Source organism: Pyrus communis, chromosome 13, assembly GCF_041283825.1.
Source record: "Pyrus communis isolate YQ-2024b chromosome 13, ASM4128382v1, whole genome shotgun sequence".
NCBI classification, from domain to species: Eukaryota; Viridiplantae; Streptophyta; class Magnoliopsida; order Rosales; family Rosaceae; genus Pyrus; species Pyrus communis.
This window is the reverse complement of record NC_142577.1, coordinates 25,163,969-25,190,016: the sequence shown is the minus strand read 5'-3', so window position 1 is coordinate 25,190,016 and position 26,048 is coordinate 25,163,969. Positions and strand designations below refer to the sequence as shown.

The following is a 26,048-nucleotide window of genomic DNA, read 5'->3' as shown; positions in this document are numbered from 1 at the left end:
GAGCATGGCCAAAGTTTTGGAATCTTATCTATATAAAAGAAAAGAAACGAAAAGCAGTGTTAGGACGCATCCCAAACGCATATGGGTATTTTCGTTTTCTTTTCCTTCCAGGGTTCTATTATTCAGTTGGCCACCAGCTTAAATTTATATGCTTTTCTCGATTGGTGAAAGATTTCAATAGCTTATTATACTTTGAGTACAAAAGGCACCAAACAATTTGAGTAAAACATCAAATTATTGGTGGGATGAAGAAGGCAATGAACTTTCTAATTGATTTTTCTTGGTTCCGTACGTTATACTGTCTCCTTGGTTCCTCACTTTCACTTCTTGGAAAAGTTAAAAAACGCCAGTGATACTAGCTGGAGTATTAAGACTGAATTAACAAAATTATTATATGATAGTTCCTCGTATTATATTTATACAGATTGGAAAATTCTAGACCTAGACCTATAATATTATGAAATTGTTACACCATTTTGATAGAATTGCAAGGCCCTCTTGGTTTTGCATGCTAGTCTAGATGATTTAAAGCAGAAGGAAAACTCACTTGCAACTTAAACGTTAAAGTGATAGAGCTCAAACTTATTACGGACTCTCAAGTGTTTTAATTTTCCTACATAACTTCACATAATTTGTTTTGATAATATTACCATATTGGCGTCCTAGTTGCAAGGTAAGTTATTCTTCTAAAAATACCAACCATGTAAGAGTACGTATGTTGATTCTATATGAATACTGAATGCCTAAACACAAAGAGAGTCATGAATATAATAATTCTAATACTCATTTAAGTAAACTTATTTGAAGCATGCATGAAATTAATTAGTAATAAAAATAATCAAGTTATAACAAACAAACACTATATAACATGCATATGAATATGTCTCAGGGCAAACTATGCATGAATAACAAATATTCCTAGAGTAAGAATATCAGCATAGCTAGGTAACCTTTCGAGAAGGTTAAAAAGGATTTCGAATGCGACCAGATACATGAATAGACAAGCCCTTGTCTCTAAAGAGTAGAAATATCAAATATTATAATATCTACTCTCTCTCCTGGCACTTTTTGGAGCAAACCCTAATGGAAGCAAGGTAGCAGCTACCACATATTGTTTTTGCACTTCTTTTCTCTCCATTTTAATTGCATGCATCAAACTATATAAACCCTAGCTAGCGAGCTTGAACTGAAACCAACAAACATCGAAGCCATTTCTCTCTTCTCTCCCATCCCCTCACAGCCAAGCTTACAGCCTCAACCTTTCGAAAATGGCCCTTGTTCCTCAGAATTTCCCTAAGGCCCCTGCACCTGCTCAGAATTATAATAACCCCCCTGTACCGGCTGCTCAGAATTATAACAACCCCCCTGCACCTGCTGCTCGGAATTATGATCAGGCCCCTGTACCAGCTGCTCAGAATTATACTCAGACCCCCATCCCAGCTGCTCAGAATTACAATCCGGCTCTTTTACCGGCTGCTCAGAATTATACGGCACCCGAAGCCCCAGGTGCTCAGAATTACTATGCGCCCCGTGCACCAGCTGGTCAGTATTACAATAATCCCACCGCCGGAGGACGCAGAGGCGGAGATCACTACAACCGCCCTCTGCTCAAAAATGGGCGTCGCCAATCTTCAACAACTTCTGATGACAGTATGCTGACCAACCAAATTCTGGCTAGTGACAAGTCTCATGCCCGTCCCTATGATGTCACTCTTCTTCCTTTGAAACACATTCTTCAAACCGTCGACGTCATCCTGTCCCGCGTTACCCAACCTGACATCCCCGGCATTGTCACTGTAAGTTTGGTTCTAACGAGATAAAGACGATAAAATCAAAATGGCATAAAAAAAGACGATAAAATCAAAATGGCATAAAAATCCACTACGTTGAAATTTTATAAATGATTTAGTTTATTTATGATACTTTGTTGCTCATAATGTGACATTGTTTGTGTATAATTAGGGAGCACCAGTGACACATGCCGATGCTTTGGAGCATGAGAAGGCTCGTCATGCTACCATGAATGGCCTCCAAGACAACTACGATGTTCCAACCAGCCTGTTTAATGAAATTTCCTGCGAGGTTTATAACATACATACTATAGCTTATAACTAGTTGTGGCGTTCATGTGATAGATACATAAATGTGAACGTGTATCACACGTTCAGACAACAATTAACTTGATTAATGGTCTAGATTCAGTCGGTGACATAAAAAAAAAAAAATCCTTTCTTGCTATAGATAATTAGCACTACTGCAAAACAATCAGCATTATGATTAATTTGTTCCTTTAATTAAATTTACAAAATAAGTGCCCTATTAATTGTCTTGGCACTCTATATATGTGTGTGACAGATGTTCTGCAAGTGGCAGTCCGGGGAAGATGCTAACAAGATAACCATGGACATATTAGACATTGTGCAGCACTACGACTGGGATGAGAAGGTTGTTCTTGCTTTGGGAGCTTTTGCTGTGAAAGATGGTGAATATTGGCTTGTGGCTCACCTTTACACCACCGACCCTCTTGCAAGAGCGGTTGGGCAGCTTAAGCAAGTGCAAGAGATACTGGAACGTGCCGGAACTAGCTTGAAGACCAAGTTTGACGCCTACAACAATCTGGTTAGGGCCGTGCTGAACGTGACCAAGTGCATTGTTCAGCTACATGACCTCCACCGCGATCCCCACTTGACAACAGAAGCAAAGTCAGCGGCTAACACTGCTCTTATCCCCACAGCAGTTTACTGGACGGTTCGGAGTATTGTAGTTGCTGGATCACAACTTTTGGGGATCACTGGCATGGGTCCTGAGTAAGTACTCGTTCTTCTGGATGCATGTGTGTGGTTTATATTCATAGTTTGACAACATTAATTAACATTTTTTTGACAAGCAAGAAAACGTTATGTTAAAGTTAATATGTTTTCGGTTTATTTGGCTTTTATTAGGCATTTGACAGAGACATGGGAACTATCATCCTTGGCTCATAAGCTCGAAAACATACACAGCCACCTCAAGGACAATCTCGACAGATTACAAGATATCATCCGTGAGTCGAGTTAACGAGTAGAGCTAGCTTATAATTAATTACCCTATATGTTGCAAATGCCTATCTAGAGACTAATGGTCTGATGGGATGCAGAGAGGAAGAAAGATGATGAAGCCTTAGCTGCAATTGCTTACATCTTGGAAACACCACACATTGATAACACCAAGCCTTTGAGGGTCTTGTTTTACAAGGACGATCTGCCTGCACTCTATGATTGCTACACCAAAAAGAGGGTTCGCTCTGAAATCTCACTTCTCTTCTATCCCCACAATATATATAATCAAATAGAATTGATCAACCAAGATCATTTTCAATATCATCAGGTCAACTAACCTTGATTGAAACAATTAATAAGGAAATAGAAGTGCTGAATGATTTCATCAAGTACTTAATTATTTTTAATCAAGTGAATTCTAACAAGCTCTAATTGATGATCTTTAATTAAGCCATGCATTTAACTTGCATTAACCACATACTTGGAAGGAAAATTAATGTCAGAGTTATGATTTCAATGTTTGATGAACCAATTAACGCCCTCATACCCAATGGATACATCAAACAGGTTGACATTGATGTGCTGAAAAGGAAGGTTGTGATACTGTTCCTTTCGGACCTAGACGTTGTCCACGAAAGCGAGTACATGATTGTGCAACAAATGTACATGGAAAAACGGCATAACCCAACTAGGCCAGAGAGCCAGTACGAGGTTGTGTGGGTTCCTATTGTGGACATGTGGACCGAAGCCAAGTACCAGCAGTTTGAGGAAGTTAGAAGGAACATGGAATGGTTCACAGTGTTCCACCCTTCGGTTGTCTCTCCGACTGTCATCAGGTACATCAGGAAGCAGGATAAATGGAACTACGTCAAGAAGCCTCTGCTTGTGGTGATGGACCCTCAAGGCAAAATAGTGCACACCAATGCGGTTCACATGATGTGTGTTTTTGGAAGCATTGCCTTCCCTTTCACTAGCAACAGAGAGAAGTTGCTCTGGGACGAGGAGACATGGAGGATGGAGCTTTTGGCAGACTCCCTCGATCAAAACCTAATTACCTGGGTACATCCATATATATTCACTTTATAATATTTAGCATGCTATGTTGTCAAACTGTTAATTAGTGTCCGGAATATTGACAGTTTGATGGCATAACAGGTCACTTAATGTAACAAATACTAATTCTTGACATGACCGATTTCAGATCACAGAAGGGAAATATATTTGCTTGTATGGTGGGGAAGACATAGATTGGATCAGAAACTTCACAAGGTCAGCAAAAAAAGTGGCTCTAGAAGCTGGGATCCAGTTGGAATTGCTTTATGTGGGGAAGAGCAAGCCTAAGGAGAAAGTGGTCCGGAACATCATGAACGTCATCCAAGCCGAGAAGCTAAGCCACACTCTTGAGTGGAACCTCATCTGGTTCTTCTGGTTGCGTCTCGAGAGCATGTGGCAGTCCAAGGGACAACAGATTCAGTCCGAGGCTTTTCGGTCTGGTCAATTTAGGACCGACAACATAAAGAATGATGCAGTGATGCAGGGGATCATATCGATGCTCAGCTTTGGTTCAAGTGACCGCGGGTGGGCTGTGATTGGCGCCGGTTCATCAGAGATGTCTAAGGCTAATGGGGAGCACATGCATAGAAGTTTGAGGGAGTTTAACTTGTGGAATAGAAGGGTGACTGAGTTAGGGTTTGTGCCCGCACTGAATGAGTACCTGGCTGGGGTTTATAAAGAAGCTCCACATCACTGCACCAGTCTCATATTGCCTGCCACCGGACTCATGCCAGAGACTGTGGCCTGCGCTGAATGCGGCCGCCTCATGGAGCGGTTCACCATGTTCCGCTGCTGCACTGATTGATGAGCTTCTGTTGCACCAGACCACAAGCATGATTTTTATGATACGTTGAGTTTCCTTTGCTGATTACAGGCTGCTGCTGCTTTTCACTACTCGAAGTTTGCTATATTATGTATGACAATAAATGTGACATCTAAATTATGCTGGTGCATTAGGTGCCGCCTACAGTGTGTTTTCATATTATGATCCAATATTATCGCCATCAATAAATTTCAATTATTCATTTTTAATATGGGTTCATTTTAATACGTTATTAGAGTACTGTTAGCATATCAAACTCGTTCACCAAATGATGCGGTAGTATTTGATTGGTTAAACTTGGATCCGCTTTGAATATTATTAGTTATTAACAAATAAGATATTGACACATATGCTAACACATTATTTGACGAACAAAATAGTAAATAAATTTTGTGAATTTAACATTATTCATGTTACCGTTGTCATTTTCGTCTCCTAATTTGTTAGTATTGCCTCTGACGGCATGCGTGGCTGCATGTTAAGATTAATATACAAAGAGATGATGAAAAATAGTTAATGAACTAAAGTAGTTCGTTTATTAAAGAATTATCAGAGAGATAATCTTAATTATTTAATTTACTGGGTACTATTTGACTTGAATTGTCGTTGCTATTCACTTTTAACAATCCACCCATTTGTGAAGAGCAAGGGCAAAGGCAAGGGCTCCATTCACAAATATATTTTTTATGCTTTGTAGGCTTGCTCTATGAAAACAAAACAATTGTCTAATTTCAATAATTTATTTCAAATGCAAGGTAATAGCATAGCATTACAACCCGTCAAAGATATTGAAATATTATTATTCTTAGTAGTTCAGAATATGCTTCACAACGAATGACACTATTTTGTATTTCAGAGTATGCTTTCACAACATTTCAACATTCAAGATTTGTGAAATTTTTTGTTATTTTCAAAATTGAACTGCATTTGTGCTTGTAGTTGCTGAAAAAAGAATTGTGAAACATTTGAAATATACTAATAATGAAATGTTATTACCTCATTGGATAGATTATTGCCACTTCGACAAATTGCTTCCTATTTTGTGATGGCTTCTTGCTAAGATTTCAACTCCTTATGTAGATATTTGTACCAACATAATAGAGATTGCTTGGTCCTGCATGTGCCTTGAATTTGCTTGACAAATTGTGCATGAATCTTCGTCCATATTTTTTGCACCCTCATATCATTTCTTGTGACAGGGTCATGAGTAACATTCACCCAACACTCAAGCAAAGCAGCATCTTCCTTGATTGACCAATTTGCCCTCTTACTCATTTTTTGTAGTAACAAAAGGATTTGGGAAGCATAAACAAATATATGAGATTTTAGTATTGAGTTGTGGTGTGGGGAATGAAGAAGATGGTTGGGTATTTATAGAAAAAAAAATTGAGTTTTTTTGGGATTTTTTTTACCATTAGAATAATTCTGACTGTTTTTCAAAATTAGTACCGTTGGATGCCCATGATTGCGCCAGGTGCATCCTGCATTTTATTTATTTTTTGCAAATTGTTTAACCATAGAAAATTCAATGGTCCAGATCAATAAACCGTTGGAAATCCAATGCCTAAGGGGTGCGAATAAAAGAGCCATTTGGCTCTGTGGCTTGCTTGTGGGGGGAATTCACTCGATTGGTTGGCTGATGTCACACTGACGTCGTCACTGCCCATGAGCTCAAACCCAAGTGTCAATTGCAAGGGCAGTTGATTGAGCATCCTGGAGCCCACCAATTAGCTTCCCAATTTTGCACCGGTGGACTACTTTTTCAAGGGACAGAGCAATTTAACCCAATTGCCCTTATAATTGGACTCCTGATCGACTTGCTCTAAGAAAAAATTTGTTGTTGGAGAACTTTTCCTCAATCTTGTTTTTTTCCCTTATATGGACCATGGGAAAGAAAATCTAAGTAAAATTGGCCAATATCTATGTTCAAATTGTTGTGCTTTTGGCCGTACGAAATCGAGATTTAGATTACAATTGCTGCAAAATACAAATTACAGTTGAGCAGGATAAATATAAACAAAAAATAAAGACACAAAGAACTAACGAGATTCGACAAATTCTGCCTACCTTCCCTGAGAGATAATTCTCTCTACTATAAGAATAACAAGTACAAAATACACTTGAGTTAAATCAACATAACTCAAACCCTAAACCAGTCTTAAAGTATTTCCCCAGATCTCACTCTCTCCAAATGATCGTTCACTCTTGCTCTCTTATTTTCTCTCCTCCCATGTTCAACCCTCTTAACGTTTTCTAACTCAACCAGCTTATGCATGCCTTTACTTCTATAAACAGAAGCCTTGAGTTAGTCACCTTTCATATCCACCAAGCAGACATGCATTTACTGCATACTGAAGACTTGCTTCAACACACAACCACTTCACTATTACGTACATGGCTGTAATAGTAAATCTATGTCATGTATTCACACAGGTAAGTCAAACATAGCTGCTGCCTTCTCCTTGTAGCAATCCAATCATGTCTTTACTTTGAAGACTTGCACCGTTACACGCCATAACACCAACACAAGTTGATCTTCAATTGTTGTAACACATGACACATGATATATGCGCCAATCCCAGCACAAATTGAAGCCCAACTGTCTAAATAAAGAACGACAAAGCTCAAAATCACACGACAGCACCAGTAAAAGGAAACTGAAAGAAAAAATAAATCAGAGAAAATATGAGCACAGTAAAATGTGCGTCATGATGCCAGTAACTAAAAACATATTCCTGGAGTAAGAAGAATGTGTAGAAACTGACAGAGCCAAAGCCCCTTTATCCAAACATCTGTATCTATATATTCTCTCAAGTACCGATGACAGTTTTTAGTTTAAACCCTAATGCAAGCAAGGTAGCAGCTGCACACCCCCCTTTTTTTTCTTTACCCCTTTTATCACATCAAGTAATTACTATATAAACCCTAGATAGCAAATACCAAATGCAACCAACACATTGAAACCATTGCCGGTCTTCTTCCATCCCCTCATAGCTTCGAAATCCCAACCTTATTCGGTAATGGCACTGGTACCTCACAATAAGGGTGTCAACCCAACAAGCAGAGACGGCGACCGTAATCGCGCTCCTCTGCTTAAAGATGGGCGCGACGGACATCGACGGTATTCGACAACAGCTGATGACACTGCATTGGTCAACCAAATTATGCTTACTGATAAATCTCATGACCATCCCTACGAAGTGCCTTCTCTTGCAGTCACACAAATTCTTCAAACCATTGAGGCCATTCTTTCGCGCGTCACGAAACCTGACATCCATGATGGCACTCTAGTCCCGGTCTGTCCATGCTTAATTTTGTCACTTAATTATGTACAGAGAATCTTTAGCTGCTGCTAATTTAGTTTCTTTCCTGTGTTGCTCGTCGATTATTTTGTTTCGATGTTTGTGTGTGAATTAGGGAGCATTAGTACCAGCTGCTAAACATGCGGATGCTTTGGAGCATGGGAAGGCCCTCCATGCTAGCCTGAGTACCCTCCACGACAGCTTCGATGTTCCAAGCACCGTGTTCAATGCGATTCAATGCGAGGTTTGCCTCTACATGTATACTTATTTTCCAATTGTGACGCAACATTATTCATAAGTTCTATTTAAATCGACAGTTTAATAATATAACGAACTTGTCAACTTTGTTGAATATTGATGTAATGGGAGACAGTTAATGTCCAAATCGCTGCAAGGGGAAGATGCAAACAAGACCGCAATGGACATACTAGACATTGTGCAACACTACGATTGGGATGAAAAGGTGGTGCTTGCCTTGGGAGCATTTGCGATCAAAGATGGCGAGTTTTGGCTCCTGGCTCAGCAATACACCACCAACCCACTCGCCAAAGCGGTTGGACAGATTAAGCAACTGCACGAGATCTTGGAACGTGCGGGGACTAGTTTGAAATCGAAGTTTGATGCATACAACAATCTGGTTAGGGTCATATTCAAAGTGACCAGGACCATTGTTCACTTACAGGAGATTCACAACGACCCCCATTTGAGCCCCGAACTCAAAGCTACAGCTGCCACTGCTCATATCCCAACAGCTGTTTACTGGACAATTCGGGCTATTATAGTTGCTGCATCACAACTTCTGGGTATCACAGGCTCCGAGCCAGAGTAAGTTATTTTGTGGTTTGCTCTAATTTTTCAAGTAGAAAACTATGTGTACCTACTCAAGTAACTATATGCTGTATCAGGTACGTGACAGAGGTGTGGGAACTATCATCGCTGGCCCATAAGCTCGAAAACATATTCGATCACCTTGAAGAGATCCTCGACAGATTACATCAACTTATCCGTGCGTCTTAACCTAAAAAAGATAGAGAGTACTAATACTGAATAGGCTTCTCCTGCATAACTTGTTTATGTATAACTAAATAATGGTTATGTGATGCAGAGAAGAACAAAGAGGAGGATGCCTTCAATGCAATTGCACGCATCTTGGAAACACCACACATCGATAACTCAAAGCCTCTGAAGGTTTTGTTTTACAAGGATGATCAGCCTGCACTCTATGATTGCTACAACAAGAAGAGGGTTGGATTTAAAATCTCACTTTCTTTTCTCTTCTAGGAGCCACCATGTTTTGAATGTCTGACTCCCCCAATTAATTGAATTTTTTTCTTTCTCAAAAACAGGTTGACATTGATGTGCTAAAGAGGAAAGTGGTGATTTTGTTCATCACAGACCTAGACGTTATCCACGAAAACGAGTACATGATTGTCCAACAAATGTACTTGGAAAAACAACACAACCCTACAAGGCCGGAGAGCCAGTACGAGGTTGTGTGGGTTCCAATTACAGATGTGTGGACTGAAGCCAAGTACCAGCAATTCGAGAGCCTAAGAAATAACATGGAATGGTACACCGTGTTCCACCCTTCGGTGGTGTCTCCGATTATGGTGAGGTACATCAGGGACCCGAGGAAGTGGAATTTTGCCAAGAAGCCTCTGCTTGTTGTGATGGATCCTCAAGGCAAAATTGTGCACAAGAATGCTGTCCACATGATGTGCATTTGGGGAAGCATTGCCTTCCCTTTCACTAGCCAGAAAGAGAGAATGCTTTGGGAAGAAGAAACATGGAGGATTGAGCTTTTGGCTGATGCCCTTGATCAAAACTTATATACTTGGGTACACACTATTCTATCGTATTTGCATCTTATATTGCCAAACTGTGAATAGGAACCTGTTGTTTAAGATATTTCTTTTTAGAATGTGCAATCGAGATTCTTAAATGTCTGATATTTGCATGAATTTCAGATCACGGATAGGAAGTACATTTGTTTGTATGGCGGAGAAGACATCGAGTGGATCCGAAACTTCACAAGGGCAGCGAAAAACGTGGCTCTTGAAGCCGGGATTCAGTTGGAATTGCTTTATGTGGGGAAGAGTAAGGCTAAGGAGAAAGTCGTGAAGAACATCATCAACATCATTCAAACTGAGAAGCTAAGCCACACCCTTGAGGTGAACCTCATTTGGTTCTTCTGGATTCGTCTCGAGAGCATGTGGCAGTCCAAAGGACAAATCCTAAGCGAGCAAAGCAGAACCCAAACTGATCACTTGAAAAGCGATCCCATAATGCAGGGGATCATATCGATGCTGAGCTTTGGCTCGAGCGACCGCGGATGGGCAGTGATCGCCTTTGGCTCAGCAGACATGTCCAAGGCCAACGGGGAGCACATGTTGAGAAGCTTGAGGGAGTACAACAACTGGAAAATAAGGCCAACTGAAATAGGGTTTATCCCGGCACTGAATGAATACCTAGAAGGGGTGCATAAACAGGCTCCACACCACTGCACTAGTCTTATTTTGCCTGCAACCGGAATCATGCCTGAGACAGTTGCCTGCGCTGAGTGCGGCCGTCTCATGGAGAGGTTCTCCATGTTCCGCTGCTGCACCGATTGAGCTTGAGCTCGACAGGCACCCGTCAGATTTCTATATACATTTGAATTTCGTAATTATATGCTGCTGCTACTTCGACACTATGAAAATAAATGTGACATCAAAAGGTCTCATCTATGGTCATTAGGGGGCCTTGTTGATGTGAATCTGGAACTTGTTACTATGCAATAAAGCAATATCTGCATCTTCCACTTTGATATGTTTGTTTCTGGTATTGTACGCCGGTTATCACACTCCCGTTTTTTCTCTTGTTCAAAAACTTCCGTGCATTAAATCCACTTAAAATTCTAAATATTTTTGCTTTTCTCTCCCAGCAAACCCGTGCGTTCTCTCCCCCAGCAAGCCAGATCTGAAACCCTCCCAGCCGCCGCCCCTTAGGCTCGGCGGCAGCCCGACTCCCACCTTCTTCTAGCCCTCTTTCCCTCTGCCCCTTCCTTTTCCACCCTCTGCATTTTCCCTCTTCCTCCTTGATAAAACTCAAAATCCTATCGTATCTCAACCTTGGCAGTGGAGCTATGTAGGATAGAGTGTGACAACCCGTTCCAAATTTTACGTTTTTATTTTATTTAAAAAGCGTGAATTTACGAAATTGCCCTAGAGGTAAGGACTTTGACTTCGGTTGACCATCGTCTAGAGAGACGTATGACTTATTCTTTTAACATATTCTCGTAATACTTGTGGATGTGAACGCATAGGCGAAAGCCGTTTACGAGTCCGGATTATAACGGTATAGTTACGGACGTTCGAAATTGGTTATTCAAGGTTTAGTGTTGATTAAATTAAATCACCAATCAGAGATTGGTTATTTAAGGTGAAGCCCAATCAGAAAAAGAGAAGAAAAAGAAAAAAATCCCAGCTTTCCCGTGGGTTTTTCCCACTCGCGACCACCCACTTTCCAAGGCCGATTCCGGCCAACTCCGGTGGAGTTTTTCGATGCCACCACCACCATCTTGAAGCTCTCATTCCCCTCTACAAAACCTACCCAAGAACCACCTTGATTAATCATGGTATGAAGCGGTTTGAGGCCACGAAAGTTGACGAAAATCAATGGTGCCTTGGCCACCCTTCTCGATTTTCCGGCAAATCGGCTAAGCAATGGCCGATGCCACCACTTGGGCTTTGTAGCCCATCATCCCAGGAGCAAAACCCAACCAACCTTGACCCCGTTGGACCACCGTAGACGACGAATCGATGTCGGGAAGTTTTAGGCACCCGCCGGCTTCGTGGGCAAAATTGACCATCTTCCGTCCACTTTTGGACTTCGTGACAGGTATCAAAGTTTCTCCACTCACTGAGATCTTCATTTCTGTGAAGTTTGAGAATTTTTGAAAATAGTTGAATTTTCCGGCGAGTCGGGGCGGCGGCGCATGGCCAGTGGGCCGCTAATGCTATTTTTAGGCTATGTCAAATGTCTTGAATTCAGTTTTGTCATTTGAATGACGTAGGTTGATAGTTGGAACCTAAATTCGTTACGATACGTTACTTGATAAAATGTGAATCGATGATCCGACCGTTGGATCGTCACCAAAATTGGATACATTATAATAAATAATATTTAAAGATTATAGGAATTTACGGATCGGGAATCCGACTTATGGATCTTCCTGAATTGGATTTGTAAGTTAGTAAAATAAATGTTCACGGCCACTTGTTTTAGGCAATTGGAGAAGATCTGACCGTTGGATCGTAATGAAATTTTAATATGTTATTCTAGAAACATATTGTAGATCGTTGGGAGTTGCGGATTGGAAATCTGATATGCGGATCTTCCGGGTCAAGTTATACAGGGTTGTAAACCCTACCGTTGATCTTTGATCGACGGTTGACTTGTGGTCAATGGGTATCAAACTATTTTAGAATGTCGTTGAGGTTGTGTTTTATGTGAATTACATATTCTACAGATAAGAGTTCTGAGATGTGATTTGATAATTGGTCACAGGGACCAATCATTCAGGACGCCTCGATGCGTGCGCTAGAGAATCATAGCGTGGACTCCAGGTGAGTGGATCTTTTCCTTTTTATCGTACATATTGTTGAGAGTTCTATCGACACTTTTAAATTGATTAGGCATATTACTTTCATATATAATTATTGTGAATGCTTGAAGTACTATATGAACTACGAATGGATTGATCCCTGTTTAGGGTACGTAGGCAGTCTAACGAGACGTTAGATGCAGCCATAAAATATTTGAGACAAAAGCCTTATTTGGGAAACTGAGTAATGCGAAGGAAATTGGTAAAGGCAAGTTTTAGTTTTGTGAATTAGTTAGTTAATTAGTGTTAATTGGGTTATCATGGATAATTATCCCTGAAAATAAGTAGTTCGGGAGTAGAGCGTTATTGATTGTACATTTCACACTGTATAGTTTATAATTGAAAATGCTACAATATGGTTGAGTGTTAGATTGCATCATGGTATATCCATATGTATACTACTTGCATATAATTATTGGGAATGCTTTCAAGTGCAAAGGTGGACGCAGGACACCCAGGTAAGCTTCAGGTGAGTACATGTTGATGTTAGTGATGGTAGTGAGTACGATTGTGTTGAGATATAGTATAGCTCATAAACCTGCACCCCGGTGTTAGTGCTCCCGCCCGTGGGCAGGGCACAGTCCTTCACGTGATGTTCACCTCCCGCACCTTACACTCACCTTGGATTCAAGGTAAGTGCACAGTCCTGTCGTACAGACCACTTTAGGTGGTTCCGACTCGTAGGTGACCCGCGATTATTCGCCCAGTCTTCACGTGATCGTAGCACTTATTTATACCCAGTCCTGTCGTACAGACCACTTTAGGTGGTTCCAACTCGTGTGCAGGTATACTTATTGAGCTATTGGCTAGCCAGGATTGATGAGATATGGATAAGTCGTACAAGTCACTATAGGTGACTCCGACTTATATGCTAACCAGGATTGATGAGATATGGATAAGTCGTACAGGTCACTCTAGGTGACTTCGACTTATATGCTAGTCAAGATTGATAAGATATGGATAAGTCGTACAGGTCACTATAGGTGACTCCGACTTATATGCTAGCCAGGATTGATGAGATATGGATAAGTCGTACAGGTCACTATAGGTGACTCCGACTTATATGCTAGCCATGATTGATGAGATATGGATAAGTTGTGCATGTCATTTTAGATGACTCTGACTGATATATCACTTTGTATTGATTTAATTCATTTGGCCTACTTATTAATGTATGGTGGAGTTGATGGCAAACCGAGGTTTTGGTCATTTCTGAGTATGGTTTGGATATATGTATATATGTTGTACTGTCTTATGGAAAACGATACGGGTTTTACATTTAGGGGCACTACTTTTAGAGAGGTAATAATTTTGGGAAGCTTGATTTTATTGCTTACTCAGACCTTCTGTTTGGTGCCCTCTAGGTTTTGGCTGCTGAGTTTGTATCGACAAGAATCTGTGGTGAATCTTAGTATTGATGGATATTTCTGAGGGTATGATTCTTACCCACACTACTGTACCTTACTTATGCTCTGACATCGCGTGTGAAATGGGTTCGCTCCCACTCGTAGCGCACTCTGGTATTTAGACACTTTTAGATTCAAATTCATTCACTTTTTATACACTATCACATTTTATGGCTTCGTCACCTTCCAAGTGTCGGCCAACACAGCTCGATTCAGGGTCCAAGTGGACTTTCTGGGTCGGGGTGTGTCATAGAGCGAGAGGTAGAAGAAGCAAAAGCCTCGTGTGTATATTTTTTATTAATAAAATGATATTGCCTTTACAAAAGCAAGAGAGCTATTGCTCTATTTAGAATAAGAGTAATGTTTTTATATGACATTTTCATATCATCTTGGGTGACATCTAATGTGGACAACCATATTATTTGAAAAATTTGCAAAACCCAAGGAAAGAAAGGAGAAAGACTCTTTGTATACTACAATCATCATTTAATTAACTAGTTTTTTTTAACTATTAGTTTATTAAATAATGAACTAAATTTTAAAATCTGATTAAGTGGTTGTCCACCTCAAATGTCACCTAAGATGGTATGAAAATGTGGTACAAAAACATGGTATGAATAGCATTACTTTTAGAGTAATGTTATTCACATCGTGTTTTTGTACCATATTTTCATACCACCTTAGGTGGTATTTGAAGTGGACAGCCACATCATTTAAATTAATCAGATTTTTAAATTTAGTTAATTATTTAATAAACTAATAATTAAGAAAAACTAGTGAATTAAATGATATTGTGGTATACGATAAGTCTTTCTACTTCATTTCCTTAAGTTTTACAAATTTTTCAAATAATGTGGTTGTCCACATCAGATGCCACCTAATATGATATAGAAATGTGGTATAAAAATATAGTATGAATAACATTACTCCTCTATTTAAGCCTTTAGCACACAAGAAGTGCCAAATGGACAATCCACTAATAGCTAACGATTGAAAAGAATAGTTATAACAGAAATTTAAACTTCTAAACTCAGTGATTAAGCTGCTACTTAGTACTACAGTTTATTAAGTATTTGTCTTCACTTGTAAGTGATAGATCTTAGGTTTGATTCTTGTCAAATGCAAATTTGAACCACATTATTTCTAGTCCATTATAAGACTAAGCCCGACACCTTCCCCTTAGTGTAAATAATATCGTTTGTTCAAAAAAAAAAAAAAAAAAAACTCAGCAACAAAGTTGAAAAACCCCAAATTAGCATATCTTATCACTCCATCCTTCACACTAAAAAAGTTTAGTTTCTGCATTTTTCTCTCTTTTGGCCTTTTGTTTCGGGTTTCCTTTAGCTTTGTTCCTTGAACTTTGTCTCAATGAGCTTACTTTGTTCCTACTTTCCTTTGCACATCCTCAAATCTCTGATACTCGGCATGTGTGCCTCCCCTCAAGTGTTAGGTGGTTGTTAAAGTATTTTTAGTACTATTTGGTAAGATTATAGGAGCGCTCACTGTGCCCCCATTTTTCGTTGATCCAGTTGTTTTGTTAGTTGTTTCGTTTGTTCGTTCTCTTGGTGGTGTTGGCTCCATCTGCTAGCTACTGGTTTCCATTCCAGTTTTAGGGTTTTCAATTGTTGTTCAGATGACTTATTTTCGTTTTTGCTTTGAACTTGAATTTAGGTTGTGAGCTGACTTTTGGGCTCTCCTTTCTTTATAATAGTTATTTTTATTTAATAAAAATAATCTAGTTTGACCAAAAAAAAAAAAATAATAATAACTGTGTAACATTCATAGCAATTACAAAAAAAAATAAAAATAAATAAAGTTACAAAATTAGGGCTTCAGTGTGTGTAACATTCAGATCATTGACACTAAGGTCTCACTGAAATCCGCTAAGATATTGAAAATTTTCATCATAAGCCCAATTTGGAAGAAAACTCTTGTGCGTTTCTTGTCCTACCATTCACCGTCAAAGTAAATCAAAATCCAAAAGTCACGTGCCATTACAATTAGGTCAAATAATTAAAGGAATATTTTTTAAAAAATTCTTATTACTGTTCATTTTAACGAAAAATCATATTTTTATATTAAAAATCAATCATAATATTATTCAATTTATTCTTTATTTTGTTATTAAACAGAACCAGGTTAGACAAGGAGAAGCCAGAAGAGCGCTCAGACAGCCAAGGGTTGGTAATCAACTTCTGGTTTGTTAAACCCAGATCAGAAACTCTAGTCCATGATAAAATGCTTCATCAATGGACGTTAAACACAATTAAGACAGACCCAAATAAAAATTAGCAACAAAAAAACAGAAACACAAACGAATCAAAAACCTTAAAACAAAAAAAATTAAGGATTGGAATGAGCTCAGACACATCCCTTAATAATCAGCTTCTGGTTCTACTAATTACCAGATCAGAACTACAGCCAAGGGTTTGTTTCATCGTCATTGCTCAATCACTTTCAAATTTCATACAAAAAATATTATTAAAAAATAAAAATAAAATGAAAAGAATAATAATAATAATAATAAAAAGAAAATTTTGTACCAGGCGACAGGTAACACAGTGCAAAAGCAAAAAGCAGGCACGGTGCTGTTTAGTACCGGTAATTCTTAATTTTAATCTACGCTCCGGAAACTAGAACATCCCCAACCCGATTGAAATTTACGGGGCGTTCACCATATGAAGCAACTACGACAATTTCGAAGAAAACACCGACAGTGATTTGTAAGACAATGTCTCGACTCCGGCCCAAAACCAGACAACAACCTACAACCATTTCCAAAAATGCGTGGCTGTTTTTGATGAATTTGGGATGGAAACCGAAGCTGATTTACGCTTCCGTTGACACGTCCTTATGGAACTACAAACCAGCCGATGAACGTAACGCCTATCAGAAGCGACCCACAAACCCTAAATTTGAACACTTGTAAGTGCTAGTCAGAGTAAAAAATGGAGATGCATACCGAGAGGAGCGGCGGCCACGGAAGTTAGGGTTGGGGGGATCGCGGGGACGCGGGTTTATATAGAAGAAGGCGGCGGGTTGGACGTACACCAGAGACCCTTTGTTTTTGCGGTATAACGATAATGCCATTAGGGCCGCGGAAGGAAGCTCTTGTAGTTTGTGGGTCTGGGCTTAGTTGTAGTCTTGGTTGGGTTGGGCCTGAGCCCGTTTGTTTAAGATCCAGGCTTCAATTGCGCAACTTTGTGAGGAACTCAAGCAAGAGAAATAAAAATGAAAGCATAAAAAAATGCCCCCATGCAGGATCGAACTACAGACCTTCAGTTTACAAGACTGACGCTCTACCACTGAGCTATAGGGGCTTCTTGATAAAATTCTCGAAAAATCCGTATAATTAATCGTGCTTACACTTTCAGAGCCCACTTTTTTTTTTTTTTTTTTTTTTTTAAATCGAGACAGAGCCCACTTAGTTTTGAAGTAAGAGGCTTAGCTTTTGGGTCCCTGAATTATGAATTATCGGCAGGGAAAAGCACAAGTACTAGTACTAGATTGAGCAACTTTTAAGCTGATATATAAATAATAGGGGTTTTATCACAAATGGTTCTTGAAATTGACACATCTCATCAAAATAGTCTTTAAAATTGAAAATTAACCAATGTAGTCCCTGAAAATGGATGTCACAAATCAATATGATCATTCCGTTACTTCTGTCAAAAAATCTATTATAAGCTAATGTGGCATCACATAGATTAAAAATGCTTAAATAATAAAAAAATTATTTTAATATAATTAAAAATGAAAAAAACAAGAAGTTGAACGCAATGCGGTAACAAAACCCACACAAGAATTTTGACCAGAAAAAAAAAAACCCAACACATAAACCAATTAATTAATTTTAATCCCATAGTTACCGCTACAAGAAACCCTTATCCTGCTCCAGCTTCTCCATTGTTGGAGCCTGCAAGCTAATCTCCACATCAATGCTCCTCCCGCCGCTCTTCCCCTGGTACAAATACACCTTCCCGTCGAGCTGATTGTTCGACCCGATTCTCATCCCCTCGGGTTTTCCCCATCCAAAATCTACCTCATAGAGACCTGGAATCTCAGCCAGCTCCCCACCGCCACGCAGTTCACTTCCGCGTCCTTCAACTCGAAAAGCTTCTGCGAGCTTTTCCACTTCGTGTTCCTCTAATCAATCGTTTCGCATTGTTCCCCTCGATTGCCTTCTGGACGATCGATTCTTTCGCGTTTTTAATTATATTAAAATAAAATTTGTTTTCTATTATTTGAATATTTTTAATTTATATGGTAAATATTTAATTATATTTGTGGGATCCAATTATGCGTCACGTCAGCACATAACAGATTTTTTGATAAAATGATAATGAAATGATTATATTAATTGGTGACACTTATTTTCAAAAATTATATTGATTGATTTTTAATTTTACGAATCATACCGTGATAAAAATCCTAAATATAATGGCTAGTGACACTTGTGGGCCTATCAATTTTACATCTAATTGCAAAAAACTTGTCACTCGGACGTCTCGTCCGTTTCAGACATGTCAAATCTAAAGTTGCGTGCCAGTATAAAATTCCATGGCTTTTAGTTATTTTCTGTTCAACTCTGAAGAAACTGAAACAAAAGCTCAGAAAGCAACCAGGAGTACAGAAATCAATGCCCACCCACCCCACCCGGCCGTCTATTTTCTAACCAGCAAAAGTCTTCTGCTTACGTTTGGCCGACACTTGAATATTCTTGGCTCGGATGCTTAAACCTTAATCAACAAGAGCAACTTTCGTATTACAACAATATCACTATACCGATATCTCAAGTTATCACACATTACTGCGTAAAAAAATTAAACAATGTGTGATTGTTTCAATAACATTGACTATATATGTAAATTTCAAACGTTTGAAAATACCAGTTCGAACTTTGATCAGTGTTCTAAGTTGTTGTAAAGTTGAGATTCTACCACAAAATCAATTGGTAATATAGGGAGTAGTCCAACCTCTTATAAGTCTTTGCATGGTTGGTCCCTTGCTGATGTGGGACTTTATCTTCACATTTTCACACGCATCTTCATGTGTAGCAAAATTTCAAGCCTAACACATAGACAACAAGCACGGGAGGAAGGGAGTGACATAGAGCACGTGTGGCCGTTGAGTTTTACATGTGAAAGAATCTGCTCTCATACCATGAAAAAAGTTAAGGCATCATATATAAAACCAATTAGCAATATGGAGAGTAGTCAGCAATGTGAGATTTATTCTCAACACGCTCTTAATGTGTGACGAATTTTTAAACCTAACATGTGAATAACACAACTTAAGTAATGTGAAATACATGTGACAGTTGGACTTCATATTAAATACGGTGGATTGTTGTAGACAGCCATATACTATAGTTTCATAACATATGCTATGAGAGAGGTTGGTTGAAACTCGAAAGAGACAGTGAACTTGTTTGCTTGCATGCAACAACTTTCAGAAAAAACCTGGGACATAAAGAATAATAAGGCCACTACTTGAATTGTTTGTGGATAAGAGTTTTAAAAGGAAAAGATTTTCTGATCATCTGCAGTGCCAATGCCATAGTGGAGAACAATGCTCCCATCATGTTTTTGGATTTCTTTCTTTCTTTCCCGGTGTCCCGAAGAGGAGCACGTACGTCTACAATAACATTAATACATAATATATATATATATATATATATATGCAAACAACTGGTAGATATTTGATGGAACAGTAGGGAAAAGATAGAATGGATGAGATTTGTAGACCAGCAAGTTGGCAACTTGAGCCAGAAAGTAGCCAAATATATGTATATATATATATATATATATATATATATTGTGATGCGAAGTGGTCAACGACTCAAAGGGAGAGGAATATTACTCATGGTGCATGCATATCCTCACTTAACTACAAACAAAATAATATGATACAACGAATGACTTCTTACACACAACGAGCTATTTCTTTTTGCATTTGTAAATTATAGTCTCACACGTTTTTCACATCGACAGAATGACAGAGAGAAAAAGAGTTGAAATGACTCCAACTACTGTCGAAGCTTTTTATGATGAAATTTCACATCAATCGAACTCTCCAAGTGACACTTAACAAGTTGGAGACAATGGTGTCACTAAAATGATATTTGACTCGTCTCTCTGATAATTTGACATGAATTTGATGGTAACTCACAAAAATCACAATATATAAGAAAGCATACATGTTCTGTAGAGAGGTCAACGACTCAAACGCTAGTGAATTAGTAGGCGCCTTTCAATTCATACTGAATCCAAAAATGCGTTATTAATCACTAGGGTTTGCCTCCTGTCTGAAGGTAGCCATCGGTCGATAATAATTTAGAATGGTTGTCCTTCTTGTTGCAGATTAATCCATGCAATATGTTCAAGGAGGAGGATTTAATTAATTAAGAGATTTATTGTCTTAAGAGATGTACCCAATGGCTACTTATCCAAGCTCCAAACCACAAAATCCAACCAAGGGTTCAACACTATTATTTCTTGATATTCTTTCGTCAGTAGATTATTTCTCAATTTATTTTCATTCCAAATTGAGTTTAATTGAATATAAAATTAGAAATCAATTGGTTCTGTTTAAATTGAGAAATTTCTCAATGTGACCAGAATACGAGACGGTACGTCACATTTTATCATATAATTTGTGGAATTTTTTTTTTTCATGTGCCCCTCCAATTGTGTAATTACACATAGTGTACCACCCCACAGCTGCACGCTAAAAAATCTCTCATCTAAATCACCCTTCTTTTATAAAAAAGACGATGAGGAGACAGCTTGGTATTAATTAATCTTAAGCTTTTGAAGCTGTCTACTAATTGTATCCAAACAAGCCGAAACTGAGATTGATGAACCACTAAACCCCCATCTAATTAAGCCTCATATGATTAATACATCTGCGTGGATTTGCGTGTAAAACAGAACTAATATACTCATTATTCTATAAACCACCCAGAGTTTCAGAAGTACTTCACCAATTAATAATGAGTAATTTCGTGCAAGACTACTAACTTAATCTTAATTAAGTGATCCTAATTAATTAAGTTATTTGGAACAAATTAAGGCGCAATGCAAGGGGAGACGCAAAGGGTGCCTTGTGATATGGAATGCATTGTACATTTAATTTCCCAATCGATATATGCATGAACACAATTACGAGAGATTTTTCAATGTAATCGAAACATGAGATGGTATATCACGTGTCATTATGCAAATAATGAGATATGTGTGTTAAAAAGTTAATAACTTAAAAAATAAAATTTATTACCACTTATATAAAAACACATGATGTACTTTTTTTCGTGTTCCGGTCACAATGAAAAAATTCTCCACAATTACAAGTTAAAGTTAATTAAAATATTAGTAACAAGCTTTGTTAGACATTGATTGGTCGATTAATCGCGTCCTTGGAGGGTGTTATGCAGTAAAGCACATGGATTAACAAAGTGTTTTTTATCTTCATCTGTAGATTAAAACATTTAATTCTTTCTGCAATTTTCGTTTAGGGTAAAGAACTCCCTTTGACTGTGTAAAAGAGTAATGTTAATGCATGTTACATGCCTATATATTTCTTTGGAATGCACGTCATATTTTATGTACCATATTTGTACTACATTTTTAATCGAAGTAGAACTCACCAACACATGAGATCTCATCGCTATTGGAGAGACGGTACATATGTGGTATGAAAAATGTGTAAGAGTTGCATTTTTGTGGATTATTAGTAAAGTTTACGTTAAGGATAAAGGTAATGGACTAAATTTATAGACAAAATTTACAAACCAAATGATATATCACCAATAGAAAATGAGCATGCTTATCAACGCTTAAGTAATAATCTAGTCATCAGCTTCTATGTCACTTAATTTGCAAAATTTTGTCTACAAATTTAGTCTTCCTAACATTACCCTTAGGTTTATGAGTTATTTTGAAGGAAAGGGATCTGGAGAGGATCATTTCCACCTAATCCTCCTCATCAAACAATCCGGACCCTTGAAATTTGATCCAACGGCTAAAGTTATTATAACTTTTAAAGTGGGCCCGTATTTTTAACCGTTGGATCAAATTTCAAGAATCCGGATTGTTTGATGAGAAGGATTAGGTGGAAAGGATCCCTTTCCTATTTTGAAATATTAGCCTTTTTGAGTTTTATGGTTTTCGCTACAAAATTTGGTGACATGGGTTTTATTAAAAAAAAAAAAAGAATTAGGGCATTTTTATTACGAATTGAATTTTTATTTGATTGGAATTATTAGCCGATTAAATAGTGATTGATTTTGTAAATTATTTTGCACTGCCCTTGATTGAAACGTCATAAAATTTATATGATTTTGGATCCCATTTGAGGAAGTGTCTCAACTACGTGGTCGTATAAATAAATAAAATGATGACATCTTGATTATATTGCTCACTAAAAAACTCACATCAACAAACGTTACTTAGAGCGGAAAATATCTAACAAGCCATGCAATTAATTAATACTATTTTTAAGCATATATATTTACCCAAAATCACACAAGTCATCGTCTATTTCATCCATACAATACAAAAAGAGAAGTATTATTGGCACTTCAAAAATCTCATTATACACTCCTCATAAATGTATTTTTCTTTCCTAATATAGAAAGTTTGGAGTGTAGAATGAGATTTTTGGAGTGCTAATAACAATTCTACAGAAAAACCATTCTATATAACAAGAGTAATGCTAAGGAGGTTAAATTTTGTAAACTAAATGATATGGAAGTTGATGATTGAATTATTACTTAAACGTTTCAAACCGTGCTCATTTTTTATTAGTGGCACATCATTTAATTTGCAAATTTAATCTCATTAGCATTACTCATATAACAATGAACTAATTGCACTGGTGGGTCCCAGAAAAAATGATAAAGTTTATGAAAAAATGATGCAAGTGTTGTGTCCTCTTAAGTGATATCTTTTCGTTTGATTAGATGTAGTTGTGTGAATTTGTAAACATGGAATTGTTTTTCTAATGAATAGTGTTGTTCATTTTATTTTAGGCCAAATTAGATTAATGGTCTCAATCGATAGGGTCTTCGGAAGATAATTTATTTGGTAAAAAATTAAGATTTAAATTCGTGTGTTAAAGATTATTAACAAATTTAAACAAAAAGGTTAATTATCAATTAAATATAGGGATATAAATGTCCGACCATACTCCTTCCCCTGCTTCTCTCTTTCTCTCTCTCACTGTAATTGTACCTCCTCTCAGCCATCTCTAGGCTCACACATTTATTCAGCCTACATACAAATGCATCCTCTACACATCTCTCAAAAACCCTAACCCTAGACCCAAAGATTCTTAAGGACTCCGAATTTGGGGGAAGTGGTTGGGAGGGGAAGCCTATGATTTAATGGAAATTGGAGGCGAAAGGTATGGGGGGAAGAAGGTGCGCGGGATAATTAAGGGGTGGGGCGTAGGTGAAGAGGGGAGCCCTAAGGATAGAGAAAAGTGATGGGAAGGGGGTTGTGTTCGGTGGTGGAGGAACAGGTACGGCCTCGTCTTCGGCTGTCTTGTGGGGAGAAGATGGTGTGGGGAAGCCTTTTGTTGGGTGTCACCCTCCATGTCTCTTTCTTCCTCTTTTTTTTCGTTGTTTTTTCCACTAAGAAATTAGGTAAATGTTTCTTCTAAGATGGAAAACGTTACGAGTCTACGGCGGAGGAGGAGAGGACGGTGGAGGAGAAGAGGACGCGGGAGGGGAGGTATAATTACACAGACAGAGAGAGGAAGAGGGAGGAAGTTGGAGCTGCTGCAATCACATTGCTAATCAATCTATTTTTTTTAATAGTTGCTAATCAATCTTTTAATCAACGTACCAAAACACGTCTGAACGACTTAAACAAACCAAAAGATTGCGGTATTTACGTACCCTGCAACAATTATCTAACAAATCACATCTCTATCAAAAATTAAAAAATACAAATCACATCCATAAAACCAGATTATGATCGCAGTAAACTTTACGTAAATTGTAATTAATTAATCTAATCAATTACATTTTCAACTGAGACAGTAGGCCCCGCGCACTGTTCACATTCGAAACCGAGACATGCCACGCCTTCACTTCTCCATCCAAGCTCCCACTGTAAACCGTAACGACGCCGTTCGACCCCTCGTCTTTAACCGCCACTAACGACTTCACCGGCTTCACGTGCCCCTCCAAAACCGCCAAACAACAAAAACTCCCGTCCTCGCCACGTTGCCACACCCTCACCGTCCGATCAGCCGACCCACTGAACAACAAATCCCCGACGTTGATCATACACAGTATAGCCTTCCGGTGACCTCTCAGCGCCCCCGTCACCGCCATGTGGTTGGCGCTGTCTTCCCTCTCCCACACCAGGATTGAACGGTCGCAAGCCCCCGAAAACAGCACCGATCCGTCGTCGTTTAAGGCCAAGGCGTTCACTGCCGACTTGTGCTTCTCCAGCGTCGCCACCAACACGTGGCGCTTCTCCCCGAAGGGTTTGGACCACACCCTGATCCGACAATCCGCCGACCCGGTGTACACCGTCCCGTCGTTCGACACCACCACCGCGTTCACGGCGTCCTCGTGCGCCTTGACCGACTCGACGCAGCGGAGATCCGAGTCCCGCCAAATCTTCAGGCTCTTGTCCCAGGATACTGAGTAAATCAGGCCGTTGTAGACGGCGATGCCGGTGACGGCGTCGGCGTGTTGGATCCAGAGGCATTTCTTGTGGCGGCGGACGGTCACGTAGTTCTTGGGGAGGACGAAGCGGCGCAAACGGTCATTGACGGTGGGGAGGGAGTTGAAAAGCTTGTGCTGTTTTCCCGCCGTCAACTGCCAGACTCGGATTTTGGAGTCCTGGTGTGAAGTGAAGATATTGCCGTCGAAAAAATTAACGGACTTAACGGATCCCGAGGAGGCATCGTGGGCGTTGAATGAATCGAGAAGCGTGTGGTCCGTACGATCGTAGACGTTGATCTCGTGCCCCGATGCGGCGTAGAGGAGGTTGTGGTGGACGGCGAGGCAGGTGATTGGGAGGGAGGGGCGGCGGGGCGGGAGAGTGGCGAAGCAGAGGTGGGAGACGGAGAGATCGAGGGGGTCTAGAGGGGAGAGTTTCTGGAGGGAGAGGACAGATGGCAGCGTCTGGAGGGAGAGGTTGCTTTGGAGGCTGCTACTGCCGTTGTCGCTGGCGCTGGTACTAGTGCTGGGAATATCGGAGGAACTGCTGGTATCGGAGGGCTTGAGTTTCGGCCGAGACGGTGGCGTCTCGGGGTTGGAGAATGGGACGGTGGAGTGACGGGTGGTGGAGGAGATGGCTAGCCAGGATCGGAACCTCATGGCGGCGTCGGTGATAGGAAAGCTGGGTGAAACTTTGTTTGTTATTCATATATAGACAAAGAAGATTTTGGACTGTAGGAGTGTGAGGGTAACGCGTGGAGGAGAAAATTTCCAGAGTAACTGTCATACAAGGTGGTACATCATTTATCATTATACAAAGATAAGATATATGTATTAAAAAATTAATAACTTAAAAAATAAAATTTTCGCTACTTACATAAAAACACGTGATATACCACTTGTATTCTCGTCATAATAATCCGTGTGGAGGGTGGGAGGAGAAGTAATTGACGAAAAGGTAAGGGTACGATTGGTACGAGACTCGGATGTTTGACAAATACGATTTTGCAGGTAGGGTTAGTTTGGTAATATGGGGTGTGGATGGAGTGGGGTCCATCTAGGGTAGCTTTGCCAATTGGGAGTTGCTGGGTAACACAAGTTAA

The 26,048-nt window shown here is 39.3% G+C and overlaps 3 protein-coding genes, 1 long non-coding RNA gene and 3 other non-coding genes across 7 annotated transcripts; 3 read left to right on the top strand and 4 right to left on the bottom strand.

Annotated features, from left to right (window-relative positions):
- Positions 1-1,070: 1,070 nt before the first annotated feature.
- On the top strand, positions 1,071-5,123 carry LOC137737909 (protein SIEVE ELEMENT OCCLUSION B). The gene is made up of 7 exons (XM_068477491.2): positions 1,071-1,796; positions 1,963-2,082; positions 2,356-2,807; positions 2,943-3,043; positions 3,137-3,276; positions 3,606-4,097; positions 4,240-5,123. Exons 1-7 carry the CDS (start codon positions 1,269-1,271, stop codon positions 4,894-4,896), a joined length of 2,490 nt encoding a protein of 829 aa, XP_068333592.2. The 5' UTR covers positions 1,071-1,268; the 3' UTR covers positions 4,897-5,123.
- Positions 5,124-7,746: 2,623 nt separating this feature from the next.
- Positions 7,747-11,022, top strand: LOC137738189 (protein SIEVE ELEMENT OCCLUSION A). Its single transcript, XM_068477818.2, has 7 exons — positions 7,747-8,210; positions 8,332-8,460; positions 8,590-9,041; positions 9,122-9,222; positions 9,322-9,461; positions 9,563-10,054; positions 10,184-11,022. Exons 1-7 carry the CDS (start codon positions 7,935-7,937, stop codon positions 10,826-10,828), a joined length of 2,235 nt encoding a protein of 744 aa, XP_068333919.2. The 5' UTR covers positions 7,747-7,934; the 3' UTR covers positions 10,829-11,022.
- A 646-nt stretch (positions 11,023-11,668) lies between these two features.
- On the top strand, positions 11,669-14,592 carry LOC148691998 (uncharacterized). The gene is made up of 2 exons (XR_015955306.1): positions 11,669-12,095; positions 12,765-14,592. It is a non-coding gene; the product is annotated as an uncharacterized LOC148691998 (long non-coding RNA).
- Positions 14,593-16,094: 1,502 nt separating this feature from the next.
- LOC137738535 (small nucleolar RNA R11/Z151) lies at positions 16,095-16,181 on the bottom strand. The gene has a single exon (XR_011068978.1). It is a non-coding gene; the product is annotated as a small nucleolar RNA R11/Z151 (small nucleolar RNA).
- Positions 16,182-16,802: 621 nt separating this feature from the next.
- Positions 16,803-16,955, bottom strand: LOC137738546 (small nucleolar RNA snoR137). Its single transcript, XR_011068988.2, has one exon. It is a non-coding gene; the product is annotated as a small nucleolar RNA snoR137 (small nucleolar RNA).
- Positions 16,956-17,515: 560 nt separating this feature from the next.
- On the bottom strand, positions 17,516-17,587 carry TRNAT-UGU (transfer RNA threonine (anticodon UGU)). Its single transcript has one exon. It is a non-coding gene; the product is annotated as a tRNA-Thr (tRNA).
- Positions 17,588-24,178: 6,591 nt separating this feature from the next.
- Positions 24,179-25,718, bottom strand: LOC137737811 (protein JINGUBANG-like). Its single transcript, XM_068477373.2, has one exon. The coding sequence runs from the start codon at positions 25,603-25,605 to the stop codon at positions 24,292-24,294; it is 1,314 nt and encodes a 437-aa protein (XP_068333474.2). The 5' UTR covers positions 25,606-25,718; the 3' UTR covers positions 24,179-24,291.
- Between the last annotated feature and the right edge of the window lie 330 nt (positions 25,719-26,048).